This window comes from Myxocyprinus asiaticus, chromosome 35 (assembly GCF_019703515.2).
Source record: "Myxocyprinus asiaticus isolate MX2 ecotype Aquarium Trade chromosome 35, UBuf_Myxa_2, whole genome shotgun sequence".
Lineage (NCBI taxonomy): Eukaryota > Metazoa > Chordata > Actinopteri > Cypriniformes > Catostomidae > Myxocyprinus > Myxocyprinus asiaticus.
In genome coordinates this window covers 24,135,227-24,157,804 of record NC_059378.1, presented here as the reverse complement: position 1 = coordinate 24,157,804, position 22,578 = coordinate 24,135,227, and the positions used below count along the sequence as shown (strand labels likewise).

At 36.7% G+C, this 22,578-nt stretch overlaps 2 protein-coding genes across 2 annotated transcripts in view; one reads left to right on the top strand and one right to left on the bottom strand.

Moving 5' to 3' along the window:
- LOC127426305 (dysbindin-like) overlaps positions 1-3,097 on the bottom strand; it is a 32,874-nt gene extending 29,777 nt beyond the window's left edge. The window contains exon 1 of the mRNA XM_051673033.1: positions 2,904-3,097. Within this exon, the coding sequence (XP_051528993.1) occupies positions 2,904-2,946 (43 nt within the window). The 5' untranslated portion in view covers positions 2,947-3,097. The remainder of the gene's footprint in view (positions 1-2,903) is intronic.
- Positions 3,098-18,675: 15,578 nt separating this feature from the next.
- Positions 18,676-21,205, top strand: LOC127425885 (uncharacterized). The gene is made up of 2 exons (XM_051672168.1): positions 18,676-19,242; positions 20,845-21,205. The coding sequence occupies exons 1-2, from the start codon at positions 18,676-18,678 to the stop codon at positions 21,169-21,171; spliced, it is 894 nt and encodes a 297-aa protein (XP_051528128.1). The 3' UTR covers positions 21,172-21,205.
- Positions 21,206-22,578: the final 1,373 nt, after the last annotated feature.

Sequence of the window (22,578 nt, the reverse complement as noted above, 5' to 3'; positions counted from 1 at the left end):
TGTCAGAAAGAGAAAACCTGCTTGTCAGTATATAAAGGGTTTCTTCATTAGTGCAACTATCAGCCTACTTGCACACTCAAAGCTATGAGGGTAAATCTCATGAAAACATGTCCAGGTCACATTTCATCCCCATAATTAACAAAGAAAATTATGATTATGATTTATTTTTATTTTTTTTGCTTTGCTATTATTTTCCTGACAATTATGCACATAACCCACAAATGTTTTTTTTTTTTTTTTTTAACCACAGTATAATTTCCTATTTCTTTCTATAGTTTTTGGGGTGCAATATGATCGGACATGTTTTGACATGTTTCATGAATGCATCATCTGTTCTAACAAAGTCACATAACCAGAATCCAGCCAATTCTGCCTTTTCCGATTTAATGACCGCCAAAATGAAAACAGAATTGTGATTTCCAGGGAAGCCATCATATGGCCTTCTGTTTAGCCTGATATGTTTTCCTGGTAGTCACGCTTAGCAGATTCTAAAGATTCTAGATTCTACATGTGATTTCCTGGGAAATATATCAGGATAACCATTCAATATTCCCTTAAATGCTACTGTAGATGTTGCTAGAAGGTTATTTGGAATTTGTCTGGCACAAATTGTAACAAGACCAATTTGATTGTGATTGTGTTGCAAACTATGCAAACCATCATTCCATTTTACCATGTGGCCTCTTGATCATTCCCTTTTCCATAATCGTGTGTCATGCAGGCCAAGACAATTAGGAACATTTTCTAAACCGTTAACATTTCTGTGGATAAGGGTCATTCCACAGGACCGCAATGACACCACCCTAAACATCTGGAGTGTAAATCTCTGGGGCAGACACAGTCTTCATTACATTTTGCTCATAATGTGAGTGAAACTGAAGGATAGTGGGACAAATATTCTCATGTGGCCAATCTAATTTACAGTCTCACCCTCCAAGCATGTTTATGTGTGGGTACTTGGATTGTATCCAATGTTCAGCTGCTAAAATGGCAGAAATATCTCAATTACAGGAATTTCAGTCAATCTAGAATCAAGAATGTCTTTGAACTCCAAGCTTTGGGACACTGTTGTTTTTTTCGACATTTCGGCTCTTCAAATGTCTTGTCAAAACAATGAATTAATGCCCCCCAGATCTAAAATTCTACATGACATTGTGTTTTAAATTAGAATTTACCATTTGTTTAGACAAAAAATACATAAAAAATAAATAAAAATAAAATAAAAAATAAGCAGAGGTTTTCAAACTAGGGTTATAAATAACAGGCCTGAAGTCTACACAGTGTAAACTATGATAGACTAAAATAAAACAGAGCCACTGCTCAGATGGTTTTAGATAATCTTTCCATACTCAGCCAAAGGTGAAATGTGTCCAAATAAGGAAGGCTTTTAATGGTGCTGGGGAAGTCCAAACTACATGCAATTGTGACCTACCATTTTTTTCAGAAATGTTATACTCTTAAACCCACTCACTTCGTACATGTTTCTATATTTAATTAAATTGCCATTTAACCTTTGAAATCTAAGAAGACTAAAACCTGGGTCCTTACTAAAGTATGGGCAGGGTTGGGGAGTAATGGAATACATGTAAAGGGATTACATATTTAAAATACAAAATATAAGTAACTGTATTCCACTACAGTTACAATTTAAATCATTGGTAATTAGAATACAGTTACATTAAAAAAAGCATTTTGATTACTGAAGAGATTACTTTGCATTTTATTGTCAATTGTTTCATTTAATATTTAGCCCTTTCAGATGGAAAACATTTAAACATATAGATGATGCGATCCAAAGTGCATTTGAACAGCGGTGAAACACTTTCATATGATGTGTTACATTCATACGAGCAGACAGAGAAGTAAATTTGAAGTAAGTTTGGAGCAGAAGAAATAGAAATAAACCTTGTGTAAATTGTCAGCTTTACGCTAAGCTAAAATGCTATTTCTAGCCATTTTACATGCACACGTTTCCAGGCACGATCATATTTTTTTTATCAAGAAAATTCACGTTGGATCATAATTTCTTTTTTTTAGTAAGACCTTTGATATTAGGGCAAAAATCATATTCTTGATAATAATTTTTGTATTGTTTTCCTGTAAAAATATCTAAAAATCCTTAAAACAAGATACATTTGATTGATCTTGTTTTAGAAACAACACTGTATAAGATATTTAGGTTTTTCAGAGAATGTATTTTTAACATGTGTATTTTGTCTTACTGTACTGGCAGAGTTTTTATAGTCAAAACAAGTGAAAAAATCTACCAGTGCTGAAGAAGTAATCCAAAGTATTTAGAATATGTTACTGACCTTGAGTAATCTAACGGAATATGTTACAAATTACATTTTACAGTATGTATTCTGTAATTTGTAGTGGAATACGTTTCAAAAGTAACCCTCCCAACTCTGAGTATGGGAATATTGATATGTTTTGTCACACAATCACATATGCAGGGGAGACCAAACCTAGTTGTCACATGGGGATGCTGTCACAAGGACTATATCTCAGTAACTATAAGGTTTTGAGTCAAAAGTACATTTACACCAATGTGTATTTTAAAGTAATAATTTTAATAATTGTATACATTTTATTAGTTACAATTTCTCAAAATGTCAACGTGTCATAAGAACTGTATCTTTTTTCCTGGGCAATAACAGTAGAAATGTTCTGTATCTTTTTGTAACTGAGACATTATAAACTGACTTTCAAAAATAAACCCTTAGAAATATTCACTGGGATAAAAAGTGTGACGTTGCTCCCAGTCTCCCTTACACTTGCACACACATATTCTGTTGAATAGTGACTAATCTGTCATGCATGTTGTCAGGCAGAGTTAAAGAAGAATTTGTGCTATATGAACAGAATTATTTGACTGTAACAGAAAGAGGTGAAATACTCACATGGCAGGCGTTTGTTATGGAAGTTTGTCCCCTTTGAACTCATGACTCCCGATGGAGTTACACAACAAGTAAGAACTCAGTACTATAACAGAACTCTCAGTCAGACTCCCGTCCCAGAGAAAGAATGGACTCTGACACAGCTCATCTCTTTCTGTTGCTGTCTCTCAAAGAGGTCTTGTCTCTCTGACAGTGTGTGAGCTGCTCAGACTCAGGACTCAGGACAGGGGCAAGTGGATCATACCAAGTTTACCGTCATGGGGGGAGGAGATACAGATGAGATCAGCCAGAGGAAGGAGGGAGGGGTTATGTAATAAGAGAGGTTGTGCTAAAAAACCAAAGCCTGCTCTGTCTCACATTCCTTTTGTCTTATATCTCCATACAGATATACAGTATACACCCAGAGACACACGTATACAGAGTGATGTGGCTCAGTGAGACCTTAGATGCACACAATGTTAATGACTAGACAAAATATTACCATTAAAACCTTTAGAGGGATAGTTCACCCAAAAATAAAAATTCTGTCATAATTTACTCACCCTCATGCCATACCAGATGTGTATGACTCATGTATCTTTCTTCTGCAGAACACAAACACAGATTTTAGAAGAATATCTCAGCTCTGTAGGGTCCATACAATGGAAGTGAATGGTGTCCAGATCTTACCATCTCCAGAAATCACATAAAGTCAGTTTAAAAGTAATCCATACAACTCCAGTGGTTTAATCTGTATCTCTAGAAGCGATATTCATAGGTGTGGGTGAGAAACAGATCAATATTTAAGTCCTTGTTTAACTATAAATCTCCAGTTTCACTTCCACATTCTTCTTTTTTGGGCCATTTGCATTCTTCGTATAAATCACCACCTACTGGTCGGGGCTGGTCAGGGGAGAATTATAGTAAAAAAGGACTTAAATATTGATCTGTTTCTCACCCACACCTATCATTTAACAACTGTAGTCTTATGGATTACTTTTATGCTGGCTTTATGTGATTTTTGGAGATTGTAAGTTTTGGCCACCATTCACATTGTATGGACCTACAGAGCTGAGGTATTCTTCTAAAAATCTTTGTTTATGTTCACCAGAAGAAAGAAAGTCATACACATCTGGGATGGCATGAGGGTGAGTAAATTATTAAATAATTTAAATTTTGGGGTGCACTATTCCTTTAAGACATTTAATGAAATAGGCCTTTTTATCACTAAAATGAAAACTACTTGTTGGCTGCTTTTCCTCTAATATCTGATCAAACTCATCCATTTAAAAAAATAAATTATAATATATATATATATTGTATGCTTAATTTAATTTTTTGTTTTTTAAAGAAATTAATATAGGCAAAATCAAAATTCTTTCACAAAACTAGTTTCAAGCATTTAAGAATACAGCTTTATATTAGAAGTTTTTGACTGACAGTGTACATATAGATATGGCACAATAAGACTTGAGGCACAAAAAAAGTTAATAGTTAAAAGGGGATATTGATGCAATACAGTAAAGTGATCCAATCGGTTTTGGGTGAGAACAGAGCAAACTGTAACTGCTTTTTCCTATTAATCTTGACATCAGTAGTCTCCTTGGTGATCATGATTTCAAGTGTAATCAAGCTTGAAATCATGATCGTTCCTAGATACTGCAATGGCAAGATGTACATTCAAAAATTTGCTACATTTTGGTCTGTTCTGACCCAAAACTTTTGGATTGCTTCAGAAGACATAGATTAAACCACTGTAGTCTTATGGATTACTTTTATGCTGCCTTTATGTGCTTTTTTGAGCTTCAAAGCATTCAAGCATTGTAAGGACCTACAGAGCTGAAATATATTCTTCTACTTATATTTTCTGTTCCACAAGAGAAAGAAAGTCATACACATCTGGGATGGCATGAGGGTGAGTAAATGATGAGAGAATTTTCATTTTTGGGTGAACTATCCCTTTAAGCCTTTTCTGTTTTTAAAGCTCAACCGGCTTTCCCTTTAAAATTGGGGTCATCAGTTTGTAGACAGTAGACGACTAATGTATTAAGAAAAAAAAACAAAAAACTGTATACATCACTAAAAGGGGACCCTGTCTTAAACTGTAAAAAATTTAAATAATTTTAACTGTAAAGAAAATTTACAAATTCTACAGTAAAAAAAAAGTTCATTAGTAGCCTTTACATATATGGGAAAAATTATAACATATTTTACATGTTAACATGTTTTGTTTTTTTTTTTACAGTAAAATATTGAAGAAAAAAAATCATGTAAAAAGTATGATTTTACTATATAATTCATGGTAAAATTTATATTATTTTCAACAAGACAATACATGTATTTTTAACAATAATCGGGCATCACCCATCACATTTAATTTTATTTTATGGGAATAGTTGTATTTCTTCTTATTTTTAATATGAGTTATGCACATTGGGGTGATTTGTGTTATATTTTATGTAGTTAAGTTAATGTTTATTGCATTATTTTAGTGTCACATGTGTTACCCTGATGGTGTTTTGTGTTTGTGTGAGTGACACTGTGCACTGTTTCTATATGTGTATTGATTGTTGATGTTTCACCTTTGTTTTCACCATATATGGGCTAAATATTGTGTAAAACGTATTGTAGAACCCAGCTCTGACAAATAGTCTATTCTGCCAGGAAAACCCCTATCTAAAACCAGCCTTAGTGATTTGGCTGGTTTTAGCTGGTTGCTTAATCAAGTCAGGCTGGTTTTAGAGGGGATTTGGGCACTTTTTAGATGGCCAGGCTGGGAGACCAGTTTAAACCAGCTAGGATCAGCAAGCTCATATATGTTTGGGATGTATGCTAGTACTGTAGTACTCCAGATACTTGGATGTATGCAAGGACTGTAGTTTTTAGATTACAAACAATGCGCCATCTAGTGGCAAATAGGACTAAATGAAACCAGATCAGATCAGGGGATTTCTTTTTATCAGGATGTTATTTATGCTGATATTCACTAGGTATGTAAAATGCTAAAAACATAAGTCAAGTCATTTTTATTTGTATCGCGCTTTTCACAACACGCATCGTTTTAAAGCAGATTTACAGAACAATATGCTGTAACAGAAAATGATGCTGTAATGTCTGTAATGTTTTGAAATCCTCATTGAGCAGTTTAAATTAAAAACGTGATTGAAAATCATGCTTTAAAAATGATTTGTCTTCAGGCTCCCAGTGAGCAACCCAAAGGTGAAAGGCGGCTGTGGCAAGGAACCTAAAACTCTATAATATGTTAGTTAATGGAGAGAAGAAAGAAAAACCTTGGGAGAAACCAGGCTCAGCTGGGCATGAATACAGCATGAATATAATGCCAATATTAGTTATCTATGTTTAATACAAGTAATGTATTAATTGAGTCAACAGAGTAGATGTTGGTGGGCAATGTTTAAAATGAAAGGATACTGACTGAACTGTAAGATTAATAATTAGTGTCTTTGAAGTCCATCCCGAATTGACTGTGGAAGTGCATGTAGATGCAGTGTCCGGTTTTATTTGGCTGATGAAGGCTATAGTTGGCACTGATTTATTGGCTATGTATTCCATTTTATGAATGTGTGGTCAATCCTATGACCAAGATGATGCAAGCAGAGGTCAGTGAAGTGTGCCTTGCAGTCCGGCTGGAAGCTTGAACATACATCTCCACTACAACATGTTGACAGATACATAAAAATAGGGGGAAAATGAATATCATATTATTTATTGAATAAAGTTTTGTCTGTGCATTTAGTCGACACTGCTGACAGAAGTGTGCATGCGGCTGAGAGAATCAGAAAGAGGTTAATGTTGCTGTCTGGTTTAGGACTGAAACTGTCTCAACTGCCCTCAGCAGATTACCAGCCTCAAAAGTGCAGCTGAGCGTCTGTTGCGACTGAATGTAGATAGTTTACCACAGCTGTAAGAGTGTGTGGGATGTGTGGAAACCATGATTGTATCAGCATTAACTCTCTAAATGTCACACACACACACACGTTGGTGTGGCTATCCTTATGAGGACTCTTCATAGACATAATTCCATGCATCATTCTATCCCCTAACCCTACCCCTAAACCTAACCCTCACAAAAAACTTTCTGCATATTTACATTTTCAAAAAAACATTGTTTAGTATGTTTTTTCAGATATTTAATTTTGGGGACACTATAAATGAACCACATTTATAGCATAATTCCCTTGTAATTACCCGTATGTAACCTAAAAAATGTCCTCGTAACACACACACACACACACACACACACACACACGCACACACACACTTTCATTCCTGACATGCATGCAGTATGTGTGTGTTGGGAGGAGTGTGTGGTGTTATAAAGCTCTTATATGAGTCAGACAGAGAATCCTTGCAAATGTGTGTGGGCTTCACTTTGTGGCTGCAGCATGTCACAAACGTTTTAAGTGCAAACAGATTAAAGAGCAGTGCAAACAGGTTAACTGATAATATTGACACATCTGGCTGATGTTTTGGTCAACGGTGGCGAGAAAAATAGAACTTGTAATGTAAGCAAGTTAGAAAAAACATAACTTCGGTTGATCCTATCAGTCAAAAGACAGCCCACCTTCAAGAGATCTGCTGTGTGCAAACTACAATCAAATTTATGTTTAGTATTATATAATCATTGCAATTGACTCTGGCTTATAATCAGCATATAATTCTATAATCATTATGGGAATTGCCCACTTATAGTATTATTATTATTAGTAGTAGTAGTAGTAGTAGTCTGAAACTTTATAACTTCAAACTTGCTAGGCAAGCATCACTATTATTTCTCATGTCCCCGTTTTCCGGGGACAGTCCCAGTTTTTGGTGGTCTGTCCCTGACTGGAGATGCCCCCGAGCATTCAAAACAGCCTGCATAGTGAAATATTACATGGCAATAAACTTAGCCCAAGCAGCAAAGCCTACCGTGTGCTGTTTATTTTGACCAGCAGACGGGGCTGCTCACTATAGCAGCTTAAATTCATTTGTCTTTCCTCTTGTCCTTCACTGATTATTTGGTTGGGCCAGTTTTGCCATTAAGAACTGGACCAGGCATGATACACCACACCATAAATATTATTTCCATGATTTGTTAACTTTATATTTTTACCAAATCAACTTAGATTCACTAATTTGTTCAAATAACATAATAATTTGTGTTTTATTGAGTAATGGCACAATGGCAATGCACTGATATAATGTATATATATATATATATATATATATATGATTCCACTAAATCTTATTTACTGTACTTTTTTATTCAAATTATTATTTTATTTATCACATTTTATTTTAAATGAACTCAAAACTTTAAGGCAACCAGGTTACTTATTTTTTTGACATGAATGGTACCTCAAATCATTAGGAGAGGTGTGCTATTAGTTTTCTAAGTGATCCGAAATACGGGTGAAGCAGGTGGAGAAAAAAATCCCACAGACTTGCAATAAAATAGAGACCCAAATAGGCTTGGGATCAATGCCTTTTTCACACATCAATAACTGGAAGATTTTCCCGATGATTATCTATATATTGGACTTTTATCAGATATAAATAGGGCTGCTTGTTGCACAATAGTCTTTGTCTTGTCAAACATGTTTCTCAACAACTTTGGTAAAGTGTGAGTAGCAGGGTAAATAAAATGGGGTCGCACACCGGACACGTCTGGCAGACAACATGGCCTGTTCTAATATTCGTAACAATTATTTTCTACAAAGGTATGTATCAAAATTCTGCAGTGCCACAGAGTGCAACTTGCATAGTTTTTCATTAAATTTGACCCAAATCATTATCATAGGACAAAAATTATTTTCTCTAGCCATCGCTGGATGATATATTGTGTATATGTATCTTTCATATAGCCTACACAATGTATTTTCAGTAACAAGTATGTCATTTTGTGGTTTGACAGCTTGAATGAAACCTATTCAAGGCTACATACAGAAAAACTGCATTATAAATGTCGCCATTTCTAATTGTTCAGTTTGCACAATTACACCAGTTTTATACACTAACCAGCAAACTCATCAATGTCACTTTGTTCATTCCTGAAGAAGTACAAAACCCTTCGTAAATCTGGACTCATCCTTTCTGTGTCAAGGAGCTCTAACATACAATGCGTGCGATACATGTGCCTTTCCCACAATAGTAAATGTTATATCACCCTCTTGTGGTCTCCCAACGCTATTATGCCAGACTGTTAAACAGAAGACCAACTGAGTGAATTGGAAAGCAAGCAAATTAGGCTTCTAATTTAAATGTCGCCTAGTTTTAATATATCGATGCCTCATAAATATCTTGATGAAATAACGTGCTGATCAATTATCAATTTATCAATATTTTATTACATCCCTAGACCCAAACCATATCTAGGGACGAGAATATCATAGATACATGGGGGTGGGCTCTTTTGACTTGGGCCTGTGGGTAACTACCAAGCTATCACAGAACACCATAGCAACTAGGGGTGTAAATCGGACGTTTCATCATGATATGATCTTATATCGATTATCTTGGCCTGCGATCCGATATTTGCCAATACTTCAAAGTCTGCCGCGATACGATTTCAATTTGATTAGATTCGGAGCCCTGCGATCGATACTCCGATATTATGTGCCTATTTTGCACAATCAATTAAAAAATGTTGCCCTCAAATGCAACCAAAATATAATTTGAATATTTAATTGAGCTCTCTGAAAAGTGCAAATTTAGTATGCACATTGGGACATCCACAACAAAATAAGGTACTTCACATGTTGAAAAAAATTATACAGATAATAATATAAAAAATAACATCACACACAAGTGATCATCAAACGTTTGATTACAGCTTATTTTTCAGTTTAATCCAATTCAAAATACTTACATAGCCATGACTTGTTTCCAACTATCCGTGCAATCTGCCGTTTTCTTGGCTACAAATTCCACAGCTGTCATAAAAAAATTCTGATACAGTTAAATGGGATAAATGTTAGTAAGTGTGTTGATGTGTAGATGTGTAAAGTCTTATAACTGATGTTGGAGCTGAGCAGGTGTTTCTTTTTCCCTCATTAGTGCTGTTCAGAATGGCGGCATTGTCAAGATGTTTCACATGGTTGAACTTCTCCATGGTACTTTAAAATAGCAAATTCTCATGTAAAAGGTTTAAATGGGTTGCACGCGCAGCGATTTCGACGGAAGCCCGAATTAATCGCGCATGTGAGCCTTTCTGCGTTTGTCACGAGAGCTCGCAATTTAAGGAGCGCCCGGTTGATACGCTATCCCGTCAATGGAGCTCGGGTTTCGCGGGAAGCCCGGTTGACGCGTGCGCACGCCGCACGGATAGCAGAGTGTAATTTGTCTTCACAGACTCTGCGCACAACCTTGTCCCACATGAAAAGTATATTCAGCGCTCATAGAGTCAAATGAATGTAATACATTTTATTCATCGCCTGACGGAAATGCGTACGGACGTCGCTGACATGAGAGTATTAAAATCTTAGAAAGTACATCTTAGAAAAATGTCTATATTGATATTTACGCGTTGTATCAGTAACACTGGATCGTTGGTTATTGGATCGATGCATCGATCCAGATCGATGAATCTTTACACCCCTAATAGCAACCACGCAAAACATGCTAGAAACCACATAGCAGCACATCACAAATCAGTACTCCTTGCAACAGCAGAGCAACCAGAACATAGCAATAACCCAGAACATCCTTGAAACACCCTGGCAACCACTTAGCAATGTTCTAATAATCACTCAGAATACCTAAGCAGCCACATAGCAGCACCTTGGTGACAGCCCTAGCATGGTGGCAGCAAGTTTTTAACTGGCACCGGGCACTCATATTTTCTTCAGAAAATGTAAAAGTTGAGTTATTTACAGAATACATTATTCATTCATCATTTACATGATTGTGCTTAATAACTCTATGGATACATATACACAACTGTATATAAATAGCATATATGAAATATATTGCTGAGAGAGAGAGAGAGAGAGAGAGAGAGAGAGAGAGAGAGAGAGAGAGCGAGCAAGCTTAAGACAGAGTTGAGAGAAGTGTGGGAGAGACTGAGAGAGAGTAGGAGGAATAAAAGATAAGAGTTTGTCTGCAAATCAGCATCATAACTGGATGCACTTTGTCAGCGTTTCATCAGCACAGACCCTTATGTTTCTTAAAATTAGGGGTGTATGAAGGTAAGATCATTATTTAATAACCTGTTTTGGGTGCAGGCAAAACATACTCACAATGATATCAGCAAATGTTGTTATCGATACATTCAGTATTAACATGAAAGTCTTGGAAATTAACTAGTATTTTTTATTTCACCATTTATTTGACAAAAAAATGGCACTTCTGTGTATTTTTTCCATTATAAATACATGACAATCTTTATGTGAATTCATTTTCAAGTTCTGATGTTCTGAAAGTGTGACTTTACAAGACTTCCAGATGAATGGCTTTCATTTTTCATTAGATATTTTTTTTTTTATGTGATTTTTCAGCACATTCATTTTCACATAGCTTAGCATATATTATTTCATTTGCATACAAATGCATGGATGTATAGTTAGCTTTAGAAAAAGCAGTATAATATCACCAAAGCCAGAACCTCCTGTTTAAAACATTCAATCAGTTTTGTGGTAGATGTATATAGTACACTTGGCAACACTGAATTACTTTTTTCTGTAGATATTCCAGGATTCCATTAGAACTTTTTGAAATCGGCCATGTTTTCTGCTGCTATAGATGAATTGCAGAACTGAGGAGGATTCTTAGATCATTCAGGTCTTCATGCAAATCCGATTCATTTTCCGCATCGGTTCCATGACAAATGCTCACTTTTCATGTAAACAGCTATCAGGTGTTATAGAGTAATGAACGTTTTTTCCAGTTATGAGAGCTATAATATCTATTTGTCAAGCTTGTCTCCTAAACTGCATGTTTGCCTGACTATCATTCAAATAAGACCTTTGCTGTCACCATTGCTGATGTTCTATATTGTATTACTTAAGAAGTGGAAAATGTTCTTGCTCTATGTTGTAAAGCCTGAGTATAGACTGAGTGTTATAAGTACTGCATGACAGTTTTAGGGAATTCATTTATGTAAATAAATAGCCAGGGCATTTGAATAGGTAAATACCTCTTACCTCAGTTAATAACTCAGGACAGTAAACTTAATTTAGAGAGTGGTCATAAAGAGTAATATAGTCATGTGTAATAAGTGTCTTTAAGATAGCGTGGGAATTGATAGGTAAGGCTTCACAAGCCACAAAAATAAAATATATACACAGACACAAACTATATCCCATATTTGGACATGAGATCAGACAGATATCCAGTCGCATTTTTTTAATTGAGTCTTTGTGACCTTTCTTATGTGCCATAGCCATTTAACTCTAGACTCACATATGCACTGTTATTATGGAATATTTGTTGCCATGGTAACACGCTCTTACAGGGGGCAGACTGAAGTTTGCAGACCTCAGTGAAAGCTGGAATGAATTAGGTCATCTGGGGCTGAAAGCTGTTATTAGTCTACCATTAAGCTATCAAATTGTTAGCAGGCAGACACTTGTAAGTATAGACCACACTCTTTCCACAGAGAATACTTTAATAAAAACAAAAAAGCAATTACAAGAAATATTTGTATGTAGATATATTAATACATTATACACAGTTGTGCTCAAAAGTTTGCATACCCTGGCAGAAATTGTGAAATTTTGGCATTGATTTTGAAAATATGACTGATCATGCAAAAAAACTGTCTTTTATTTAAGGATAGTGATCATATGAAGCCATTTATTATCACATAGTTGTTTGGCTCCTTTTTAAATCATAATGATAACAAAAATCACCCAAATGGCCCTGATCAAAAGTTTACATACCCTTGAATGTTTAGCCTTGTTACAGACACACAAGGTGACACACACAGGTTTAAATGGCAATTAAAGGTTAATTTCCCACACCTGTGGCTTTTAAAATTGCAATTAGTGTCTGTGTATAAATAGTCAGTAAGTTTGTTTGCTCTCACGTGGATGTACTGAGCAGGCTAGATACTGAGCCATGGGGAGCAGAAAAGAACTGTCAAAAGACCTGTGTAACAAGGTAATGGAACTTTATAAAGATGGAAAAGGATATAAAAAGATATCCAAAGCCTTGAAAATGCCAGTCAGTACTGTTCAATTACTTATTAAGAAGTGGAAAATTCGGGGATCTCTTGATACCAAGCCAAAGTCAGGTAGACAAAGAAAGATTTCAGCCACAACTGCCAGAAGAATAGTTCAGGATACAAAGAAAAACCCACAGGTAACCTCAGGAGAAATACAGGCTGCTCTGGAAAAAGACGGTGTGGTTGTTTCAAGGAGCACAATACGATGATACTTGAACAAAAATGAGCTGCATGGTCGATTTGCCAGAAAGAAGCCTTTACTGCGCCAATGTCACAAAAAGCCCAGTTACAATATGCCTGACAACACCTTGACACGCCTCACAGCTTCTGGCACACTGTAATTTGGAGTGACGAGACAAAAATAGAGCTTTATGGTCACAACCATTAGCGCTATGTTTGGAGAGGGGTCAACAAGGCCTATAGTGAAAAGAATACCATCCCCAATGTGAAGCATGGTGGTGGCTCACTGAAGTTTTGGGGGTGTGTGAGCTCTAAAGGCACAGGGAATCTTGTGAAAATTGATGGCAAGATGAATGCAGCATGTTATCAGAAAATACTGGCAGACCATTTGTATTCTTCTGCACGAAAGCTGCGCATGGGACGCGCTTGGACTTTCTAGCACGACAATGACCCTAAGCAAAAGGCCAAGTTGACCCTCAAGTGGTTACAGCAGAAAAAGGTGAAGGTTCTGGAGTGGCCATCGCAATCTCCTGACCTTAATATCATCGAGCCACTCTGGGGAGATCTCAAACGTGCGGTTCATGCAAGACGACCAAAGACTTTGCATGACCTGAAGGCATTTTGCCAAGACGAATGGGCAGCTATACCACCTGCAAGAATTTGGGGCCTCATAGACAACTATTACAAAAGACTGCACGCTGTCATTGATGCTAAAGGGGGCAATACACAGTATTAAGAACTAAGGGTATGCAGACTTTTGAACAGGGGTCATTTTATTTTTTTCTTTGTTGCCATGTTTTGTTTTATGATTGTGCCATTCTGTTATAACCTACAGTTGAATATAAATCCCATAAGAAATAAAATAAGTGTGTTTTGCCTGCTCACTCATGTTTTCTTTAAAAATGGTACATATATTACCAATTCTCCAAGGGTATGCAAACTTTTGAGCACAACTGTATATACACTGTTGGCCAAAAGTTTGGAATAATGTACAGATATTGCTGTTTCGGAAGGAAACAAACGTTCATTTTTGTGGCACAAATCAGCACAAACACAGCACAAACGAATGGAATAGTTTTGGTAATTATTTAATTATATGGAGTGCCAACTTCACGGAGGTCTTTAACCTACGAAAGTGGCAATCAGCTGATCACAAAGTATAGTCAGGACATTACTGATGTAAAAAACAGCACCATCACTATTTGAAAAAAGTAATTTTTGGTCAAATCTAGACAGGCCCCATTTCCAGCAGCCATCAGTCAAACACCTTATCCTTGAGTAATCAAGCTAAATTGCTAATTTGGTACTGGAAAATCACATGCCATTATATCAATCACAGTTGAAAGCTATTTGGTTCATTAAATGAAGCTTAACATTGTATTTGTGTTTGTTTTTGAGTTGCCACAGTATGCAATAGACTGGCATGTCTTAAAAAGAAACAGCTTTCTCTAGAATCTCATCAGTCAATCATTGTTTTGAGGAATGAAGGCTATACAATGCTTGAAATTGCCAAAAATCTGAAGATTTCATGCAGAGGTGTACACTAAAGTCTTCAAAGACAAAGGACAACTGGCTATAAGGACAGAAAGAGATGTGGAAGGCCCAGATGTACAACTAAGCAAGAGGATAAGTACATCAGAGTCTCTAGTTTGAGAAATAGACACCTCACATGTCCTCAGCAGGCAGCTTAATTGAATTCTACCTGCTCAACACTGTTTCATGTACAACAGTGAAGAGAAGACTCAGGGGTGCAAGTAATATTCACTTTTGAAACAGAAAAACAAAAAGAAAAGGTTAGAGTGGGCAAAGAAACACAGATATTGGACAACAGATAACTGGAAAAGAGTGTTATGGATCTTAACCCCACTGAGCTTTCGTGGGATCAGCTAGACTGTACGGTGCGTGAGAAGTGCCTGACAAGACAGCCACATCTATGGCAAGTTCTACAGGAAGCATGGGGTGAAATGTCACCTGGGTATCTGGACAAACTGACAGCTAGAATGCCAAAGATCTGCAAAGCTGTCACTCCTGCATGTGGAGGATTTTTTGATGAGAACTCCTTGAAATATTTTAAAATATTTTTCTAATTGTAATAGTAATTTGACACGTCATTAATGTCCTGAGTATACATTGTGATCAGTTGAATGCCACTTTGTTGAATAAAAGTACCAATTTCTTTCCATAAGAGTAAAATCTGTACATTATTCCAAACTTTTGGCCGCCAGTGTGTGTATATTTATACAGTGGCAAGAAAAATATGTGAACCCTTTAGAATTACCTGCATTTATGTATAAATTTGTCTTAAAATCTGGTTTGATCTTCATCTAAGTGACAATAATGAACAAACACAATCTGTTTTAACTAATACACACTAACTGTATTGTTCTTATATTGAAGACATCATTAAAACATTCATAATGTAGGTTGGAAAAAGTATATGATCCCCTAGGCTAATGGCATCAACAAAAGATAATTAGAGTCAGGAGTTGGCAAACCTGGCATCCAGTTAATGAAGTGAGATTGGAGGTGTGGGTTTGAGCTACTTTAACTTATAAAAATCACTCAAACATTTTGAGTTTGCTATTCACATCTGCTGACGTGGACCAATTCCTCGGCAAAAAAAAAAAAAGAGATCTCAGAAGGCCTACGGTCAAAAATTGTTGCTTTGCATAAAGCTGGAAAGGATTACAAACGTATTTCGAAGAGCTTAGATATTCATCTGTACACAGTTAGACAAATTGTCTATAAATGGAGACGATTTAGTACTGTGGCTACTCTCCCTAGAAGGGGCCATCCAGCTAAGGTGACTCAAAGGGCACACCGCAGAATGCTCACTGAGGTAAAAAAGGACCCTAGAGTGACAGCTAAAAGCTTGAAGGAATCATTGGAACTGGTTAACATCTCTGTTCATGAGTCTACTATACAGAAAACATTTAACAGGCATGGTGTCCATCGCAGGACACCACGAAGGAAGCTGCTGCTTTCCAACAAAAACATTGCTGCGTGCCTGAAGTTTGTCAAAGATCACCTTGAAACTCCACAACTCTACTGGGAAAATGTTTTGTGGAGTGATGAAACCAAGGTTGAATTGTTTGGAAAGAATACGCAGCACTACATATAGCGTAAAATGGGCATTGCATACTAACAAGAAAATATCATATCATCGGTGAAGTATGGTGGAAGGAACATTATGATTTGGGGCTGCTTTGCTGCATAGGGGCCTGGACCACTTGCCATCATCGAGGGAACAATGAATTCCCAAGTTTATCAAGATATCCTACAGGATAATGTCAGGGTGGCTGTGCGCCAGCTGAAGCTCAGTAGAAGGTGGGTGATGCAGAAGGACAATGACCTTAAACAGCGAAGTAAATCCATTACAGAATGGATTCAAAAAAAAGAAAATCACCTTTTGGAGTGGCCCAGTCAGAACCTAGATCTTAACCCAATAGAGATGCTGTAGTACGACCTCAAGAGAGCCATTTACACCAGACATCCTAAGAATATGGCTGAGCTGAAGCAGTTCTGTTTGGAAAAATGGTCCAAGATTCCTTCTGAACGTTGTGCAGGTCCATCCGCAGCTACCGGAACTGCTTGGTTAAGGTTATTGCTGCCAAATGAGGAATCGACCAGTTATTACATCCAAGGGTTCACTTACTTTTTCCACAGCACTGTGACTGTTTAATGGGATGTCTTTAATAAAGACATAAAATATTATAATTGTTTGTGTTGTTAGCTTAAGCACATTGTCTATACTTGTGACTTTGATGAAGATGAGATCATATTTTATGAGCAATTATTGCAGAAAGCCAGCTGATTCCAAAGGGTTCAAACACGCACGCACGCACACGCGTGCACACACTCACACACACACACATGTATATATACTGTATACTTTATATAATATTAAGAGAGTGTCATTAAAAATGGCAGCTTATTTCAGGTATCTTATCAAAATTATACCATTTAAGTTTTTGTACTCTGAAGGTCAACATGAAATGCCATTCATAACACATTTTACTTAATATTGCATATTTCAGAGTGAAACAAGATATTCAACAACAGAAAATGTAGGGCAGAACTAGATTTTATCCATTGGGAATTTACTGTATTGTGAAAAGTGGTCGTTCCATGCCAGCATGGAGCCAGAAGGTTATTACATTAAGTAATTTCATTTTGAAAAAAGATAACAAAATATTTTAAACACTTTTTTTATTTGAAATAATGTGTACCGATATATTTTTGCAGCAACACACAAAAGCAAATGTTTTTGGTTACTGATGCTGTGCTGGTTACCAAGATAAAGTAGAACTATTCCTTTAACTGGTCATGGGATCTGAACATAGCAGCTTACATGAAGGGTGGAACACTTGCAACCTGTACAGGCAATATTATTGAACAATTTTAAAGTAAATATTAGCGTATCAGAGTAAAGAAAGTGAAGCAAATGGGTTTGTTACCTTATAATTAAGGAAGTCTTAAATATTGTATAGCTGCTGCCTAAAGCTAGGTTTTACTACAAGCAGATCAATTAATAACGTAGTATAATTTATCAATTTATCTTTTTCAGATATTCTTGGAGAGTCATTTAACAGCATTGGAAACCACTCAATAGTCAGCATGATGCCACAAGTCTCCTCTAAATCTTAAACCAATTGACCCATCACAATATCTCAGAAATCTAGTAAACACAGCTGACCTGCGATAACAGTCCTTGCCCAAAAATAACCATCAAATTGTTCTCTTCCCACTGTCCCAAAAGCACATTTCCACCTAACTGATTTTGTTACTATATATAAAAAGAAAAGAAAAGATGTTTGAACAAGATTATTGGTATTTACCTACAACCACTAAGTGTGTCATTTTATAGAGGAGAAGAGGAGGACTGCGAGCTGTTTAGGTCAAAAGTGATGCTACAAAACTATTATTGTCACCATGGCAAATAATAATAATTCCTCCTCAGTTTTAGAGACTCTAGATTTTGTGCGAATTTGCAAAGAACAGTCATCCGAACCCATTTTTAAAACCCCTTCTCCCTTTTGGAATCAGGACTCAGTATTCAGAAGACCTAAGCATCTACGGGAATCCACACTTGATGGTGTTGCAGATGCATTTACCCTCCATCCTTACAGGTGTAATGTAGCCTCTATCGCAAACTCTGAACTCTCTTATGTTATAGGAGCGAATCAGATCCACCCTTCATTGAGTCTGAATTCTTCTAGTAGCAGATATCTCACACCTGCAACAAAAATACTTGTGAGTGACCCAAATAGGCTGCATAATATTGAAAGAGGTACATTAAGTTGGAGCTATTTAACTTCAGAATTCGGAGATGGATTTGCCAAAAGCTTTAGAAATCCACATGGGTCACAGGTTGACCCGTTTTCAGCATCATATTACTACAGAGGGGTTTTTAGGGATGTCAGAAGAGATATTCTAAATGAGGATATCAAAATGGGCATGGAGACACACAGGTATTCACATTGGTACCATGGACCAGAGAACCAGAGAATTCTCCACAGGTCCAAGAGAGACCATGAGAAGCTTTATGTGAAAAACAACCCAGTTCTAGGATCTCTACTATATACAGATTCTCATAAAGAATATTTCAAACACAACACAGAGTACAACCATCAACAAATGCGTGCTTTGGACAACTCTACACATTACATGGCTGAAGAATCAAAGTGGGGTGGTGAAAAGCAAACAAGAGAAGAGCTCCCCCTACTGGTCTGGAGAGGAGATGCAGAAAAACACAATCACCACATAAACTCTAGCACACACTCTAAATCATCCTCTTCTGCTCTAAGTGTTCTCCATCGCTTTGTAGAAGGTTCGATGGTGGAGCTTGAGGGTGGTCGACTGAAGCGTGTAGAGGATTTAAAGATGGAGGATTTGGAGCAGTGTGCTGAGCTGCATCCTGAGCTGAGATTGAGCCGTTTTACTGTGTTGAACATCACACCCTCACATGCACCTGCACTGTCGTGTTTACATGTGAAGCTTGAGCATGATCACTCACAGGTATGTGTACACACGCACAGAAGGTACTTGTGATGTGCTGCATATTGGACTTAAAGGGATAGTTCACCCAAAAATTAAAACTGTCATCATTTACTCTCCCTTGCATCGTTTCAAACCCATATGATGTTCTTTCTGTGGAACACAAAATGAGTTATTTTGAAGACTTGGTCGCTCTATATAATATATACACCAATCAGCCACAACATTAAAACTACCTTCCTAATATTATGTAGGTCCCCCTCGTGCCACCAAAATAGCGCCAACCCACATCTCAGAATAGCATTCTGAGATGCTATTCTTCTCACCCCAATTGTACAGAGCGGTTATCTGAGTTACTGTAGACTTTGTCAGTTCAAACCAGTTTGGCCATTCTCTGTTGACCTCTCTCATCAACAAGGCATTTCCATCCGCATAACTGCAGCTCACTGGATGTTTTTTGTTTTTGGCACCATTCTGAGTAAATTCTAGAGACTGTTGTGTGAGAAAATCTCTGGAGATCAGCAGTTACAGAAATACTCAAACCAGCCCGTCTGGCACCAACAATCATCCATGTGATTATCTAATCAGCAATTCGTGTAGCAGCGGTGCAGTGCATAAAATCATGCAGATAAGGGTCAGGAGCTTCAGTTAATGTTCACATCAACCATCAGAATGGGGAAAAATGTGATCTCAGTGATTTAGACTGTGGCATGATTGTTGGTGCCAGATGGGCTGGTTTGAGTATTTATGTAACTGCTGATCTCCTTGGATTTTCACACACAACAGTCTCTAGAAATTACTCAGAATGGTGCCAAAAGCAAAAAACATCCAGTGAGCAGCAGTTCTGTGGATGGAAACGCCTTATTGATGAGAGAGGTCAACAGAGAATGGCCAGACTGGTTCGAACTGACAAAGTCTACGGTATCTCAGATAACCACTCTGTACAATTGGGGTGAGAAGAATAGCATCTCAGAATGATATTCTAAGATGTGGGTTGGCGCTGTTTTGGTGGCACGAGGGGGACCTACACAATATTAGGAAGGTGGTTTTAATGTTGTGGCTGATGTGTATATATGACTCATTTGCGATATTACAAGTCTTCTGAAGCAATATAATAGCTTTGTGTGAGAAACACTCATTAATATTTAAGTAATCATTCACTGAAAATCTTGACATCTAGTTCTTCTTGGCTCATTCATGAGAGAAGTATAGCGAAATTTGATTCATGAGCAAATAATTCTTTTGAAAAATACCTTTTCAATGAATCTGTTGATCCAGTTCACAAAACCGGTCTGAATGATTCATTCAGGATCAGGAATCAGACCAGTTGGTTCTCAAGTTCAACTCACTGAATCAGTGATCTGGTTGCAGAGGTTAAACAGCTCTTTGGAGGGGAAGATTATCAGTGAGTAACAACTAAAAATTTTGTCTGTTTCTCACACAAAGCAATTGAATGGCTCCAGATGACTTGTAATATAGTATATGACAATATAAATCACCATACACTTGTATAGTAAACAGAAGCTCAAACATTCTGCCTAAGATCTCTTTTTGTGTACATGATGACAAACTTTTCATTTTTGGGCAAACTATTTGTTTATAATATCTCCATTTTCTGTGCAGTTGTCTCTGGAGGTGAGTGAGGAGTTTCCCTTCTTTGTATGTGGACGTGGCTGGTCCTCTTGTAACCCTCACCATACGAGTCAAACCTGCAGACTGCAATGCCACCAACTTAAGGTGGGTGACATATGCCTGACACTGACACATGTGTCCGCCCCACGGGCAGAGCCTAACAGTCAGAGCCAAGCTGAGGTGAGAAGTGGTCACATGGTCCCAAAGTGCCAAACCGAAATAAAGACCACACTGCTGAGAAAGAATAAATCACGAAAGAGACACTTCACAGCACCTGAGTTCAGGGAAATGTCCATGGTACACCACGTCAAAGATTAAAAGAATAATGGTTGCATTATAGCTATTGTAGAATTTAACTAATCCCCATATCTTTTTTTTTTTTTTTCTGATCAGAGTTATCCTCTAATAAAAACAATTTTTATTTTTCTGTATATTGCAGATAACTGTATATGTATATTGTAAATGTCAAATATTGCAATATCTATGTATATAGTCACTGTAAAGTTGTACATACAGCAATCTGCATACAATATGAAACTACCAATTTACAAGTCGTCATTTTTATTTGTATAATGCTTTTCACAACACATATCATTTCAAAGCAACTTTACAGAAAATGATGCTTTAACAGAAAAATAAGCTGTAATATCTGTAATGTCTTAAGAGTCATAATTATGCATTTTGATAAAAAAACATGATTGTAAATTGTGCCTTAAAATAAATAATTAAACAAGTTAATTGTATTTGAATTTAGACCCCACAGTGAGCAGGCTAAAGGCGACTGTGGCAAGGAACACAAAACTCCATTAGATGTTGGTTAATGGAGAAAAATAACCTTGGGGTTATTAAATAAACTAGGCTCACAGAGGGGGCCAGTTCCCCTCTGGCTAAAACAGCATGAATATAATGCCAATATGAGTTATTTATGTGTAGTACAAGTCATGGTTTAAAATTAGTAAACTAAGTAAGTGTTAGGGGCCAATGTTTAAACAAAACAAAATTGTATGAACTGGAAGATTAATGACTAAAGTCTTTGAAGTCCATCATGAATAAACTGTAGAAGTGCACACAGATGCATTGCCTTTATTATTTGGCTGACGAAGGCTTTAATTTTTAATAATTTATTATCTACTGTTTGTATTCCATTTTAAGAGTGTAGTCTAACAAAGGTGATGCAGGCAGAGGTCAGTGAGGTGCATTGCAGTTCAACTGGAAGCTTGTGGTAATACAATACAAAGGGTTTTAAAGTAGTGCTGTTATTTTTCTGTTTCCTAGTCACCATCATTTTCTAATGGAAGCAGGATCTCACCACGGAATTAAAAAAAAAGAAGGTAATTTTGACATCTCACAATTCTGACTTTATTTCTCACAATTGCGAGTTGATATCATGCAACTGTGACTTTATAACTCACATTTCCGAGAAATAAGGTCGCAATTGGAATTGCAAATTATAAAGTATCAATTGCAAGTTGATTTCACGTAATTGCAACTTTTATCACACAATTTCGAATGTATTTCTCGCAATTGCGACTTCATAATTTGCAATTCCAATTGCAACCTTATTTCTTAGAATTGTGAGTTATAAAGTCGCAGTTGGGTGATATAAACTTGTAATTGCAAGAAATAAAATCAAAATTGTGATTCCAAGAAATACAACTGGAATTTCGAATTATAAAGTTGCAATTCCGAGAAAAAAGGTCGCAATTACGACTTTATATCTCACAA

Bases quoted from the DNA above. Each gene is read 5' to 3' on its own strand.
- LOC127425885 (XM_051672168.1), top strand. From the start codon at position 18,676: ATGGGCATGGAGACACACAGGTATTCACATTGGTACCATGGACCAGAG. The intron at 19,243-20,844 runs GTATGTGTACAC...TTTTCTGTGCAG, and splicing joins TTGAGCATGATCACTCACAG to TTGTCTCTGGAGGTGAGTGA.